The sequence below is a fragment of the Mirounga leonina genome, unplaced genomic scaffold (genome assembly GCF_011800145.1).
Source record: "Mirounga leonina isolate KUSES-001 unplaced genomic scaffold, KU_Mleo_1.0 Mir_153, whole genome shotgun sequence".
NCBI lineage: Eukaryota > Metazoa > Chordata > Mammalia > Carnivora > Phocidae > Mirounga > Mirounga leonina.
In genome coordinates this window covers 31931201-31947608 of record NW_023270387.1, presented here as the reverse complement: position 1 = coordinate 31947608, position 16408 = coordinate 31931201, and the positions used below count along the sequence as shown (strand labels likewise).

General features: G+C 35.8%; 1 protein-coding gene across 1 annotated transcript in view; it reads left to right on the top strand.

Annotated features, from left to right (window-relative positions):
- Window positions 1-16408, top strand: part of CNTN5 (contactin 5) — a 603313-nt gene that overhangs the window by 219766 nt on the left and 367139 nt on the right. Inside the window, exon 7 of the mRNA XM_035009452.1 lies at window positions 646-748. Coding sequence (XP_034865343.1) covers window positions 646-748 — 103 coding nt within the window. The remainder of the gene's footprint in view (window positions 1-645; window positions 749-16408) is intronic.

Genomic DNA, 16408 nt, shown 5'->3' with positions numbered 1-16408 from the left:
AACTATTCCTGTAAGAGCCTCAGATGTACATAATACTTTAGGGATATCTTGTTCATGGTGATCATCACTTCCTATCTTTGTTTACAATGATTTTTATATATCACTCTTCTTCCATACTTGAGTATATGTTGTTTCTTTCTCTAAGAATACACTTGCTGAGTGCTTGAGAGCATAGTCCATGGCTGATTTATCTTTAAAACTCCCATAATGCACAGCAAAATGTTTGAATATTATAGATATTCAATAAATGTATGTTGACTTAATGAATAAGTATTCATTTATATGACAATGATAAAGAAAGTTTTTACTTATGTAGAAAAAAACCCAATTACTTACCATGGGAAATGTTCATATTTATTTGTTTCCCCTGGAATATAATCAGTAACTAAACTAGCAGTGTTGACTAACATTTTCAATAATTATTATTTAAAATAGTAGTGAACATACATGCTTAACATCCTTAAAGGAAGACTGGGATTTCAGATTGAGTCTAAGTATCCTTCTTACTTCAATGCATCAAAAATTTAGCAGTCATCAAACAGACATTAACAACCAAACCACAGCACTTTTCAATGTAACATTTCCAGAATTGGAAGGAAATTGTGACATTCATTTTATGCTTAAAGAATGTTCTTTATTTCCCAGGTGTGATGGGAGAATATGAGCCGAAAATTGAGGTCCATTTTCCTTTCACAGTTACAGCTGCTAAGGGAACAACTGTTAAGATGGAATGCTTTGCACTTGGCAAGTAAGTACATATTCTTCCATAATTAGACACAATTGTTTATTAAAATGTGACATATCTTATTTTTGGATCACTTACTTTGTTAGATTTCATTTCCCCAGAAGTTCCTTGGTGGTTATTCATTTAAAAAGGGGGGGAGGGGCAAATGGTAACTGATGAAGTAACCAATTATAATGATCTTTCTAGTGGTTTCTATGAACAAAGTGTATGTAGTTTTGCTATTTTAACATAAAGGAGGCTTCTTTAAATAAAAGAATAGCTTTACATCTCTTTGCCTACATGTCTTAAATTTCCAATGTCATTCTTAAATTTCATTCAGCAATGATATAAATATAAAGTGGATAAAAAGATAAGGTGCTATCTGCTCCTCATGCAAAAAATATAGATTCTGATAAGATATGAGACAACAGCATAAAAATCATAAAAATGATAGTTGCAGTGAACCAACTGATTACTTTAGTATCTTCTGAAAGATGTTAACATTATAACACCAGCTGTCAATATGTACATGTAATCATTCTCCAAATCAGAAAGATGATTTATATCACACTATAATGACTGCTATACTTAATGATTCTATTTCTGAGGGTTTAAATCTTATGATATATAATCACTTGTCAATGATGTTTATGAGTATTGAGCATAGGTGCAGGAGTGAGATTTTGATTATATTTGATTAGAGTATTATGATTTATTTTAAACAGGGTGTTGTTTTGTTTTTTTCAGGGTGATAAGACCTCAGGGTCCTTTCTAGACTCCATAATTATAATTTGCATAAATGCATCACTATCAGAGTTACTAATCATTTAACTTCAGTTGTGGCGAGCTAGCTCCCACAACCTAGCTATAAAGCACTTGAGATAAAACATGCTATATAGGGGGTGCCTGGATGGCTCAGTCGTTAAGCGTCTGCCTTCAGCTCAGGTCATGATCCCAGGGTCCTGGGATCGAGCCCCGCATCGGGCTCCCTGCTCAGCGGGAAGCCTGCTTCTCCCTCTCCTTCTTCCCCTGCTTGTGTTCCCTCTCTCGCTGTGTCTCTTTCTGTCAAATAAATAAATAAAATCTTAAAAAAAAATTCTATAAAAATGTGCTTAAAGTAGGTTTAGCCTACGGGTGAGGAAAATATTAGTAAATATGAAAAATTCAGCTAGTAAGAAGAGGTTGAGGGCATAAACATAGTTAAACACCATGGTTTCTTTTTTTTAATTTCAAAATGGATTGAAATTAAATGAATACATGTGCAATTCTATTTAAATCTAAGTAGAAGTGTGATGCCGGGGTAGAGCAGTCAGTTAAGCATCCAACTCTTGGTTTCTGTTCAGTCGTGATCTCAGAGTGGTGATACAGAGCTCTGCATTGGTCTCCACGCTTAGCATGGAGTCTGCTTGAATTTCTCTCTCCCTTTGCCCCTCCTTCTCATGCTCTCTCTCTAAAATAAATAAATAAATCTTTTAAAATATAAATCTAAGTAGAAGCATGATCATAATAGACTAAAAACAAAATAAGTTGTCATGTGGTCCATTTTTAAGCAAAATATGTCTATAAGTAGAAATATATTTCAAGAACTTAAAATTCATCTAGAAGATATTTGGGCCAATATCCAAGGAAGCGTTCCAAACCCAAAGATATTGGTTAAATGCACACGATTAAATCATACCTTAAAAGTCTTGTTTTTCACCATTTTCCCATATGTGGTGTCAAATATGCCTGGAAATGTCCTGTTTAATCATTTCAATTCTGATAAATACAAAAATAATATGTTTTGACTTGATGCCAAAGGTTTTCATATATCCTGAAGTTAAATAATTCTTAAATGCCAGAATTTGTACTAACGGGAGGTCTTATTGTAAAACAAATTACAGAAATGGATTTATAGAGAAAAAAACAATATGGGATATTTCCCCAGGCAAGCTTATTTAATAAGTTAGATGTGTTTGCTTTTGGAATTCTTGAAATATGTTTAGTAAATTGATCCTTAAAGTCCCTTTCATTCTAGGTGGAATCAAACAGTCAAATTTTGTTATTTTAATACTTTATTTTCTTCAATTTTTCCACTTCTTTGTTACTCCTTCTCCTCATCTCCTCCCAACATAAGTAAAAAAAGGGGGGGGGTAGATAAAGACACACAACCTGTCAAGAAAGTCTCTGTTGCTCATTTGATAGCCTTTTTACAAAGTGTCATAATTATGAAAAAAAAAATAAAAACAACATGGGGCACCTGGGTGGCTCAGTTGGTTAAGCACCTGCTCAGGTCATGATCTTGGGGTCCCAGGATCCAGGCCTGCATCAGGGTCCCTGTTCAGTGAGGAGTCTGCTTCCCCCCTCTCCCTTTGCCCCTTCTCCTGCTCATGTTCTCTCTCTGGCTCTCTCTCTCTCTCAAATAAATAAATAAAATCTTAAAAAAGAGAGAGAGAAAAGGAAAAGAAAACATGCTATGAAGAGATCTACCTCTACCTAAAGACTAATCTACCACTGATGAAAATAAATAAAATTTAGGGGCGCCTGGGTGGCTCACTTGGTTAAGCGACTGCCTTCAGCTCAGGTCATGATCCTGGAGTCCTTGGATCGAGTCCCGCATCGGGCCCCCTGCTCTGCAGGGAGTCTGCTTCTCCCTCTGACCCTCCCCCCTCTCATGTGCTCTCTCATTCTCTCTCTGTCAAATAAATAAATAAAATCTTAAAAAAAAAAAAAAGTAAATAAAATTTAAAAAATAACATCTTTATATGTGTTAAGTCTTTTAGAGTACATTATTATGTGGAATAGATCCTTGTTGCATACCAACATAATCATAGCAATTTCAAATTAATACCCGAGCATCTGCTTAGTTCACACAACTCATCTGAGCTACTTCTCACTTTAAAAAGGACATGATTTTCTGGTGGACTTTGTCTGTCCAGGAGTTTTATTATCTGTCACTAGATACCAATCAGGACTTTGCCACTCAAGCTGATTTCCCCCCTCCATCTGTCCACATAATGTTTTCTTTTTTTAAAGATTTTATTTATTTATTTAGAGAGAGAGAGACCACATGCAGAGGCAGTGGCAGGGGAAAAGGGAGAAGCAGGCTCCCGGCTGAGCAGGGAGCCCTACTCGGGGCTCAGTCCCAGGACTCTGGGATTGTGACCTGAGCCGAAGGTAGAAGCCTAACTGACTGAGCCACCCAGGAGCCCCAATCCACATAATGTTTTAATCAAATGTTCTTCATATAGTATTATAACCAAATTCTGGCATAAAGGATGCCAAGCTCTTTGCTATCTCATGTCCTTTACACTTGCTGTTCCTTCCGTGGGGCACACTCTTCCCTGTTCTTTCCATGCTAGGTCCCGCTTATCCTCTGGCCTCAACTTAAATATTACCCTCTAAAGAAGCCAGGTGTGACTACTTTATGTAACTGACACTCATTATTCTCTATCTAAATATTTGTGTTTTTTCATCATAACCCTTAATACAGTTTTAAATTATTAAATTATTTACATATGAGTTTCTCTATTTTTTCCCCTTTGGATCAGTCAGAAATCCAGGTGGAAACAGGGTCAAACCCTTATGGTCCAAAAGAGTTTAGTAAAGGCACAAGTTGAAAATCAATGAGCAAGGCTAAGAGAACAAAGAAAAGAAACTGAGGCATTTGTAGACTAGTGATAACAAGAAGTCATTCCCACCCTTAAGTCAGAATGAAGAGGGAGGAGGAGATGGTGTCACCAGAACCAGGGACAGCTGGAGATATGGAAAGGGCTGGGCCCCCCAAAGCAACTATAGTAACCATAGCCATGATGAAATGCATTAAAAAAACACAGCTGAGGAAAAGGATCAGGAAATTCATACCCTGATTTCTTTTTCCTCATGCCTTCTGAGCTCCTCTGATGGTTCTCTTGGCTAATGGTAAACAGAAGCCAGCTTAAAAGCCCAGAGGATGTTATTTGCAGCATTCAAAACAAGGCAGAGAGTCTGGAGGAAGAGGAAGGTGACAGGCAAGGGAGGCAAAAAGAATAACCAGGAAGTCCCCATCAAGTTTTAAACCCCACGAGGGCAAGAATCATGACTACATTCTTCACTTATTCCTAGTGCCTACCACAGTGCCTGGCACATAAGAGCACTCAGGAAATATTTGTTGAAGGCATGAATAAACTCAGAAGGACTGTGTCTACTTAATCCAATTCAACTCTTTATCAGTAACACATAATAAATAACAAACAACTTTTTATGCAGAAAGCCTTTTGGCTAATTCCTATTCTCCCAAACAAATCCACCTATATTCTCCACACCTCTACTACCTCTTGCCCTCATCTTTTTCCATTTATGTCCACATTTACACTTGTATTTTTGTCCCCATCTTTTCCTGCTTATTCTTACCTCACTCCATCAGTAGAAATCATCATTTTTATCATGTTATTCTTTAAATCAAACAGTTTCCTAGATACTCCTCTCTCAAGGAAAAATGATTCATTCATTAATGCAAAGTAGCCAAAAAGAAAGTGGCATGATTTTCATAGCTCATCTGGTAAATGCAAATGGGCTAAAGTACCTTGAAAGAACCTAGCACTGAATACCAGTCTGAAAGTTTTAAGAAACAACTGTGTGCCAATTACTGTACTAGTTTCCAAGGATTTCTATAGTCCCTGTTCTCATTGTATCATGCATTTAGCTGATTTAGCATCACATTGTCTGGAGTCCAGTCTGTCATTACATAAGCAACAGTACACAGCTTGACCAAATGTCCTCCCAGTCAGCTTTTATCTCTAGAGATTTACTACCCATCTTTTTTGTTCCAACTTTAAACTGAGACTAACGGGGCGCCTGGGTGGCTCAGTCGTTAGGCGTCTGCCTTCGGCTCAGGTCATGATCCCTGGGTCCTGGGATCGAGTCCCACATCGGGCTCCCTGCTCCGCGGGAAGCCTGCTTTTCCCTCTTTCACCCCCCCTGCTTGTGTTCCCTCTCTCGCTGCGTCTCTCTCTCTCTCAAACAAATAAATAAAATCTTTTAAAAAATAAAAAATAAATAAACTGAGACTAAATGACAATAAAGGCAGATTTTCCTCCTCTTGAATTTTCTCTGACCCATGACATCATCTCATGAATATCATAAGCCACACTGGGAAATTTATTTGATTGTTAAAATACTTTCAAAACGTGTCAGAATACCATTGCTTACAAACTACATTTTTATGCCTCTTGAGAAGTAAATACATGCACTTCTATATACTCTCTCTCTAAAGGTATTCCATTCTTATAACTTAGAGGATGTAAATTAATGAAGCCATAGTTTCACAGATCATTTAAAAATAAATAAGCCGATACTTTATCTGTATTCTTAAAAACAGCAGAAGACAAATGATTTTAGGTTATTGAATTTCACTATCTCATAATATCACACAAGTTCACCAATCTGCCTAATTTTAAGGTAAATACAAAGTCAATAGGGAAGTAATAAACTGCAACTTCTAAAGAAACTTCTATTTAAATCTGAATTTAGCAAAAATTAAATGGTTTCTCTGTAGGTGGCTGCAGCAAAATATAACACAAATGAACCTGTTACACTCCTAGAAATCTCTCTGCAAGTAGAATTATACAACATTGAGTACAGAACACATGCATGATGACTATGACATACTGTGTTTAGTATTGGTCAATTCTACAAAGGTATAATTTCCCCAGAAAAAATGGGAAATGCTTTAAAAGGATCCATAGGGAAACAAAGGTATATAAAGGCCTGGGAAGCAGTAAAGTGTAAAAAAAAGAGAGGGGAATTAATTAATTTGGAAATAAAAAGGCTGTTTCAGACATATGGAAGGTTATTATCAAGAGATTGCTCACAAGCTGTTCTCCAGTTTCAACAAGGTGGGGAAGGGTTGAGATTTCAACAGTATGGGACTAAACTAGCAGAATTAGATTGGGTCTAATGTAGAAGTTTGTGACAAAAAAAGTTGCTACAGGGAAAATGGGATATCAGCAGAGGCAGTAGAAGCTCTTTCCCCACACTGCTGTAAGAATATAATATCCATTTGTCTTACAATAATTGAGATGTAATGTTTCCTGAAAAGACAGAAATGATCTGGGTCAGGGTTGGAAATGAAAATTGTAGACATTCTCTTTTGCTGACCGCTCATCTACTTACTCAGGATGAATATTAAGAGTAGAAGTCTAAGCCAGGCAGGCTTAATTAGCTGTCTTTTGTTACCTACATTATTACATAACATTTTAAAGTGGTATATGCAGGAAATAGAAATGAAGAGCGTTGCCTTTTCTTGCTCAGCATTCTGCTCAGAGGCTTTAGTTAGGGGGGAAGAGGTGCCTGATATTTCCCAGGTCTGCTTTAAACACTGAACACAATACTCTTGAAAGGAAATGAGTGATAAGAAGTCAAAGGACAATGCAAGTAAGGAATCCCTTAGGGCCCTAGCAAATATTTTCATTTCAGTGGTCTTCTCTAAATGTAATTGAAAGTTGGTGATATTTTCAACTGGTTGTGCTCAGTTTTTAAGTCTAGTTTATATAACTTATTAACTAGGTAACAGCATAAAATGAGAACTTTAAAGTTTGGAGAGTTAGTAACTGCAGAAAGCAGCTATTATCTCTAGGGCTGTAGGGAAAAACAAGAAAAGCTGGAATTACTTAAAATTGGAAGCTCAGAGTTCCCTATCTCATATTCCCTGTCAGCCCTTACATCAGAAAACAGAATAACAGGGATGGAACTGACACAGATTACACTTTACATTTTCAAACTTATCTGCACCTCTTTTTTAAAAATATTTTATTTATTTATTTGAGAGAAAGAGTGCACAAGCAGAGAGGGGGGCAGAAGGAGAGAGGGAAGTAGACTCCACACTGAGCAGGGAGCCTTATGAGGGACTCAATCCCAGGACCCCAGGACCATGAACTTAGCCGAAGGCAGACGCTTAACCAACTGAGCCACTCAGGTGCCCCCAAACTTATCTCTACCTCTTAACCACACCTCTTCCTATACCTCATCCACACATAATTTTCCACATCTGTGGTCCTGTAACTCAGTTCTGTCATCTAAAATATCCTGCCCTCGCAATCCTATTCAGTCTTCAAAACTTAGGTCCAATGCCACTTCTCTGCTAAGTCCTTCCTGCTCTACTTGAGATCCAATCTCTCACCTTTGGAACTATTTGACCACCCATTTCACCGTTTAGGGTGCCCCATTGGGTCAGCTGTGTAGATCTGTCCTCTTTTAATTCTTTACAATTTTTGGATCCCAAGAGTATTTTTACATGTAGTAGATGCTGACAATATTTACTGAATTTAATTCAGGTATGAGAAATGTGGCCAATTTTTTTTTAAATTTTATTTTATTATGTTATGTTATGTTAATCACCATACATTACATCATTAGTTTTTGATGTAGTGTTCCATGATTCATTGTTTGCATATAACACCCAGTGCTCCATTCAATACGTGCCCTCTTTAATACCCATCACCAAGCTAACCCATCCCCTCACCCCCCTCCCCTCTAGAACCCTCAGTTTGTTTTTCAGAGTCCATAATCTCTCATGGTCATCTCCCCCTGCAATTTCCCCCTCTTCATTTTTTCCCTTCCTACTATCTTTTTTTTTTTTTTAACATATAATATATTATTTGTTTCAGAGGTACAGGTCTGTGAGTCAACAGTCTTACACAATTCACAGCACTCACCATAGCACATACCCTCCCTAGTGTCCATCACCCAGCTACCCCATCCCTCCCACCCCCCTCCACTCCAAAAGAATCTTTTTAACAGGAAATATGTTACTGCCTTGGTTTGGTCAGACAGAAGTCTCCAGAAGCATTTCACGTGTCTTGGCCCTGAAAATTCTGACCATATTATATTAGCTACAGTTTTCTGACAGGTTTCATTTCACAATATGACCTTTTGCAGACCCCAAAAAGATCACTAGATATGTCACATAGCTACCAACAACAAAGAAGTAAAGTTTGGTCACTGATGCTTAAATGACCCTGTGCACAAGGGCAAACTTGGGGTTATTTTGTAATAAAAAAAAACCCATATGCCATAAAGCAACGTCAGTTTATCTGCTATGACAATCCTACAGGCTAATAGTGTCACAGACAGGTTTTTTTTTTTTTTTAGCTTTACATGTTCCTTATCTTGCTTTTGCAGCCATTAACACACAATCAGATCAACTGTGCTCAAAAGGCCTTGAACCAGTTACTAATAATTATGTGGATGACCTTTCCAGGCTCATCTGAAACCTGGTGGTGAGGTGGGAGGGAAGAACACATTCAATTTCCTGCCCTTCCTAGTTCCTGCTTATCTCTCAAATAGCATTTACAAACCATCTTCTGTTACGCTCCACCAAATGTCTATTAAGAAACCAGGACATTAGGTAGTTTTTTTCTCTTTTTACATGTTTATTGAAAATAAGAAAGCACCAGTTATCAATTTATAAAGTTCTTTTTGCCGTAATTTATGTTTTCTTTTCCTTAGTCCTCAGCCAAGTTGTCTCAAATGGCTGCTCTTATGTCACGGTGTAACTGTGAGAATGACAAATATTCCTCTGAGACTTCCGCTGGTCTGCAACTGGCAAATGTTCCTGAAAGAATCTACTCTTTAGTTACAGATTGATGATTTATTAATACTGTTTATTTGGAACTGCCAGTCACTAAGGGCTATAGGAATTAAAAATAAATTGGAGTGGTGGTATTTGTCTATCAAACCTAAGTCAAATTACTTAATCATTAGATTGACAGAAGATCTGAGGATGAGAGTTAGTCACTGGGTCTAGGAATCAATAAGTGTTTAGATATCACAGGAAAGTGGTACATTATGAAGTGAAGAAAATTACTTTTCTGAGCTATCACTTGCTTCCACATTGTTGAGACCAAGGACGCATCCTCATTTCAGGAGGTACCCAAACAAGATAGGCACTGAAATAACCTTAAAAAGATCATACAGCCTGATATAATTTTGTAAATGGGAAACTGAGACTCCACAGGAAAGGGCTAGACCAATACTTGTGGACTTGCTGTCCAAGCTAATGGTTTATGCTTCTTCATTTGGTTCTCTTTATATTTTCAGCACCCTTCCATAGCACCAACTATGTGTTTTAATTACTTATTTACCTTTGCATTCAAAGGTGTCGGCTATTTCTAGGAAAACAGGACTGATAATTTGCATAATTATTCACTTTTGGAGTCAGAGTTAGGTGGCATCATATTTCTAACTTTTCCAGGGATACATTAGGCCCAGTCGATTTGCCTCAGCAGAAAAACTACGTATTTGTGCAAAGCCTCACAACTAGCAAGTTGTAGAGGCAGAACCAGGTTCTAAGACTAAATGCTCTTCTCAATTTACCATACCAATTTTCAATTGCTAAGACTAAATCCCACTTTATCATAGCAAATATTTTTCTGAATGCACTTAAGTATTTCAGTGCTCAAGAATAAGGAATATTAGTATTGAGGACAAGCCAACAAGGGCATAAAGCAGAAGACAATTCCAAAATAGCGGAGATTTTTACTTGGATTAGTTTACAGTCATTCAACAGCTTTATTTTGGGTGAATGTCCCTGGAATTTTCATAGAATAACCTTGTCTACTGGATGTTGATTGTGGGATGAAGAAATTGTTTGGCTGATAACATTCATAAAGAGATTATAAAGAATCAGTATATCCATCAGAGGTTTCCAACACCTATCCCACACCCCAAAAAATTCACCAGATACATAATCTTGATATTTGAGTGAGCAAAAGTAGAAGAAATTTTGACCAAAAAGTCATCCAAAATCTCAGTATACTTAAAACTGACATTCTACCTCATACTAGATGATTTCCATATCTCACTTAAATTCTAACCACATCTCTGGCATGTTTTCTCAATAAATTAAAAACAGGAGTAAATTTAGGCAAATTCTTTATTCTTCTGACCTTATTTTCCTTATCTTGGACTCTTCCAGTGTGGATTTCTATAAATTTTTATGTAATCAATCACCCACAAATTCCAACTGAGTGTTCTACTAGAAATTTAAAATTTGTGTCCAATGATTATCTCTTCTAATAGTAATTAAATACCCATACTACTGCTGCTTTTAAAGAGTATTTAGGTAAGAGCAAATGTGTTGGAGTCTCTTTATTTGAGGTCTCATTCTGGCTCATATGTTCCATGAGAATACTTAATTTTTAAAGCTATCACAGTATATAGATTCTAAAAAGTGGTGTGTCTTACCAATTCATTGTACTATGATCTAAACCTATCTGGTATATGTTTATTCTTACCATATTGGTATTGCTTGACCAAGAGCAGCATCAAAATTTGTCCACTAGATAAAGATGAATTTAGAATATTAAGATATTTTCATATGCAGTGCTCAGAATGATTTTATACTAAGTTGGAAATTTAGATACCAAGCATTGGTAAATGCATGCCATTAGTATTTATATATTTTTAAATTTTGCATTTTTTATTTCAATAACTGAAAATTTGAATACATCATGATCATGTATGATTTATTAATATGATATTCTTTTCTTGACACTTCCCTCTCTCTAACTTTAGTAGTCAAGTATCCCCTCTCAAGCATCATCATTGTCCTCCCCCAAGCCATCTGTCCCAATCTCTCAGCCATTTAAAAATCCCTCAAGTCCACTTCTTCCCTTCTATCTCCCAAAACTATAGTTAAAGTCATCCTATTAAGGCAGTTTGGCTCTCTTATTTCTGCTACAGATTAGACTAGAGATGTCACTTAAAAAAATCACCACACTGATGTTCTACCAGTTTTGGGAATTTCTCCAAGTGCTGCTTTCTATCAAGCTCTGCTACAGACATTTTATCATTTCTGTTTTCTACAGTTTTCAGGGTTTTACTCCTGGTTTTCATATCACTCCCTATCTCATTTGCCCTAATATTTCTTTTGGATTTTTAATTTGGTTGTTGATTCCAACTTCAACTCTTTATTCTACTTGATATTCTTCAGTCCCTTTTTCCACAGCCTGTAGGTCCAGACTGGGTTCCTAGAACTCCAACTCATATACAGTTACTAGACCCATCCCTCATCTACCTACATAAGTAATTTTCACTGTCACTGGAGGTGACCCCTGAGCAGTTACTCAAAGTATAAACTCTTAATTTTTTTTTCACTCTTTCTTTCTTTTCATCATCATCTGTTAATCACAAGTGTCTTAAATTCATTCCCACTTAGTTGGTACAAAGTGAACATTCATTGACTGAAGTAAACATTAATCAGTATAATAGGTATGCATATATGCTCAAGGGGAAGCAGAAATAAAGTAACATATTAAAGAATTCTAAGCCTGAGACCACATATGCATGGACACCTAGATTGTAAAACTAAAAGCAAAGTGGCCCCATTTAGCTGCATACCAGAGGATGGTTTCACCTTGGTGAGGTCTCATGCAGTAGTATATGTTCCTGTATGTCCAAATTTCAGAAACACAATTCTTACAGTTGATATATGGGTTCCAGCATGATTGGGTTTTCCCACCAAAGTCACTCTGATAAATCAGAAAAGAAGCTGTGATAATTCACTAATAACCAGGACTGGTTGTTTATAGAAATAAATAATGCCCTTGGTAGAAACATGATTAGAGAGCTGATGGTCTCTAAGCAAAGTCAGAACAAAGAGATTGGACTTCCATATGGGCTGTAACTATCAAGCCACTATAAATTGATGGATTGTCTTTTTCTTCTCAAAATATTTCTGTACATATGGCACCTGTCAATAAGATTAAAAACATCTCTTCTCTGGGTTATGTTAGGGAGAAACTAATTTTATTATTACAATTATTATTATTATCCTCTATTTTTCCAATATACTTTATCAATTAAAAAATACAAAGCTTTTATAATATAAAAGCTATCAGTATTAACCTCATGACTATGTATAACAATCTCCAAGAACAGTTTTTATTTTATTAATTACATATTTAAATTGATGGTTTCCTTTGGGGTTTTAGGAAAGCACCTTAGCCTCAGTAATCACATTTCCAGAAATTACATTTTACAATCTGGTATCAGAAATACTTCTATGAATACGTAATCCCATCAATTCTAGTATCTGATTCTTCTCAATTCAGAATTTATCCTGAAATTTGGAGGATGCATTGTATCTCTAGGTCTTTAGTCTTTTTTTTAATATTTGATATAGGAAGAAACTTTCCCTTACATTTTTGATTTCCATGACACCAAGACACAGAAGACACCATTTAAAGTTCATTTGTTCACACTAATGTTCTTACCAAACGAGTAACCAGAGACATAATTCCATCTCTGTCTTTGAAATATCTCTCACAGGGTGTTATAAAACTTGGAAACAGGTGCCATTAAGATAAGATGTGTGGGGGCACCTGAGTGGCTCAGTTAGGCATCTGACTCTTGATTTTGTCTCAGGCCATGACCTCAGGGTCATGGGATCAAGCCCATGTCAGGCTCCATGCTCAGAATGGAGTCTGCTTGAGATTCTCTCTCTACCTTTCCCTTTCTCCCTCCCCTTGCTCACTCTCTCTGTAAATAAATAAAATCTTTAAAAAAAAAAAAAAGATAAGATGGGTGTCATAGGGAAAGTGTGTTAAAACATTGCAATTCATATTCTTCACTTCTATGTTGTGAATCTAAAGTACTTTTTAAATTTTGCATTTAAATGAAATATGTCTGCATACACAATGTATAATCAGAATTGTCTTATAGCTCATGCATTTTTGCCTTAGATAAATCATTTTATGATTCTTCATTCTATCCAAACATTTTCTACTTCATATGCCAGGAAGTAAACGGTTTCAGTCTTTTTTGATCTGATACTTTTTGCATTAATTATTCCTAGATGTGGGAGTCACGTGTATATGTTAACATTTAATGCAATTAGATTTAATGTATTGCCTGTAGAAGTGAAACATGTAAGTGTATGCGTGTATTATATGTATGTGAATAAAGTATTAAGTCCATAGAAAGGATATCTTAAGAAAGAAAATGTTAAGACATAAACTAAACATCTGTCATCATGGGTTTTTTTTTTCTTTTTTTCTTTTTTCTTTGCAATGCAATATAGCAAAACCTACCTTCTGTTCCTGTCATTGTTTTTGCTGGTAGCTATATGGTCCAGGATGGTTTCATGTCAAGTCTTTTTAATAAAATTTTCTAGTCTGAAGAATAATTTTAGCTGATATCCTGATATCCAATAACTACAAAAATGATACTCAATGGGGACATGCATCAGCTGTTATAGTACAAAAGGCAAATGATAAGTACTTTTGGTCATTTCTGTTCCCTTGTCTTCTTTTCTTTTGGGGATTGAATCAATCTGGTTACACTTTTAGAATATCTTATTTACGGCCATTTTCTCAAAGGAAGGCACATTATGAATCAGGTCATTTGTTTTATACATCCCTATAGAGAAATGTAGCCCTTCCAACATTTCTGAAAGAAGAACACATATCAGTGTTTCTCACACGGACACATAAGGGAAGAACATCTTTTGATCTGCACCTTCATGTAAATCCATTACACTTAGCCACACTCCATTGAGAGAAATTATAAATATAGTACACCCCAAAGCATACATTTTTTAAGAAAATCTATGTAATCCAGATGTATATTATAATTGATGGTATGTCATAGTTTAATCGGTAATCTTTTCTTTCTTAGTGATTCTTAAAATAATGGTGTGTCTTATAATCAGAGGTATCTTGGATGTGATGAATTAGAGTAATTAAGGCTAAAGTAGCATATGTTCAAACCTAATCTAGTGATCAAGTAAATCAGAACCTGAGTGATGGTAGTTCTTCCTCCATTTATATGCAGTTTAATTTTTAAAATCTGAGTTAGTAAACAAAATACCTCCCCTATAGTATTCAAAAGCTACTAGAAAGATGGTTGTTGACTGCATATTTTTACCTTATTAAATCAACAAAAGTTTTTCCAGCATCAACAGTCTCAGTTACTTCCAGCCATGTCATCTGTGAGATTCCACACACAAACACCTTTTTAAAATTGAGGATTAAAATATAGAGGAGTCCAGAAGAATCCCTCTGCCCATTGTCTTAATCATTTCTTGAGTCTCTGGATTTTGTTGACTGTCTATCACAAATAAAAGAAAATAGAGGAAACATAAAAAGTGATATCTAAAGGGATTATGCATAAAGTAGATACCCCATTAGTTTTTGTTTTGTTTTCATTTTGGCATTAAGGGAGTATAATGGAAAGAAGGCATATTCTTTATTTTTTTCAGCAAGAACATTTTTTACTTGAAGCATACTTAAGAATACATATTCTAACACATTTTCAGTGACTTAAATGTGCAGAGAAAATAAAATCTATTAAGTCAGAAACCCAATTAGGTAAATTAATTGTACTGCTCAAGTATTTCTTCAGACTGCTTCTTAAAAGCTTGATTAAGCGTATAATTGGCATGTGACAAAATGTTTATGCAGTGTGATACATATCCCTGACCCTTCACATAGCCACATAATGAACATATCCAGTACCCATAATCATTTCTGCATGTACATTTATACTATTTCCCTTCTTCCTATCTATGCATTCCCAACCTCAGGAAACCATTGATCTGAACTCTCTGTTCTAGAACTATAGTTTGCATTTTTCTAAAGTCCTATTTAATGAGAATTACACAATATACACTTTCTTTGTCTGACCTTTTTTACTTAGAATAATCATCATGAGATTCATAGAGTTGTTGGGCATGTCAGCAGTTCATTCCTTTATATTGTTGAATGGTATTCCATTTTATGGTTGCATCAAAATTTGTTCATATATTCAGCTGTTGATGGACATTTTGGTTGCTTACAAGTTTCATCTATTACCAATAAAACTTTATGAACATTTGTTTACAAATTTTTGTATGCACATAAGCTTTTATTTTCCCTAAATAACACGTTAAATATTTCCTCTAATTTCTTGAATATATGTAACCTAATTGAAATAAGTTTAATGTTCTGGTCTAGTAATTCTATCATATGTGTCCTCTTTGTGTCCATTCAGTTGATTGATTTTGTTCTCATTATGAGTTATAAGTTTTAATTCTTTGCATACCTGGAATTTTTTTTATTGGTGCCAGATATTTGAATTTTACATTGTTGGATGTTGTGTATTTTTGTATTCTTGACCTTTGTTCTGTGATGTGATTAAGTAACTTGGAAACAATCTGATTCATTTAAGTCTTTCTTTTGTGCTTTTTTAAACAAGACCTGAGCAACATTTAGTTTAGGGTTAATTCTTTTCCCACCACTGAGGCGAGACTTCCAAGTGCTCTAGCAAATGGTTCCTAATTATGACAATTATGAATTGTCCACTCTGGCCATCAGGGTAGAAATTATTCCTGCCTGAGCAAATTCTGAGCACTGTTTCTTCCAATCTTTTTCAGGATGTCCTTTTCCATCTTTAAGTAGTTTTCTCATATGCATATGCTGATAAGTACTAAACAATACTCAAGGGAGGTCTTCTGTGGAATCCTAACATTCTCTCAGCATAGATCTCCTCTTCCAAGTCATGTGAATTCTATCTGCCTTAGCTTCCCCAGACTTCCAGATCTGTGTTCTCAGCTCAGGAAGGAAGCTGGGCTTTGCCTGAGTTTTCCCTTCGTATACTGTAGCTTGGAAACTGCCCAGGGAGCAAGCTGAGGCAGTTAGTTATATGTTCAAAGTGCTTATTTAACTTACTTCAGGGATCATTGTCTTT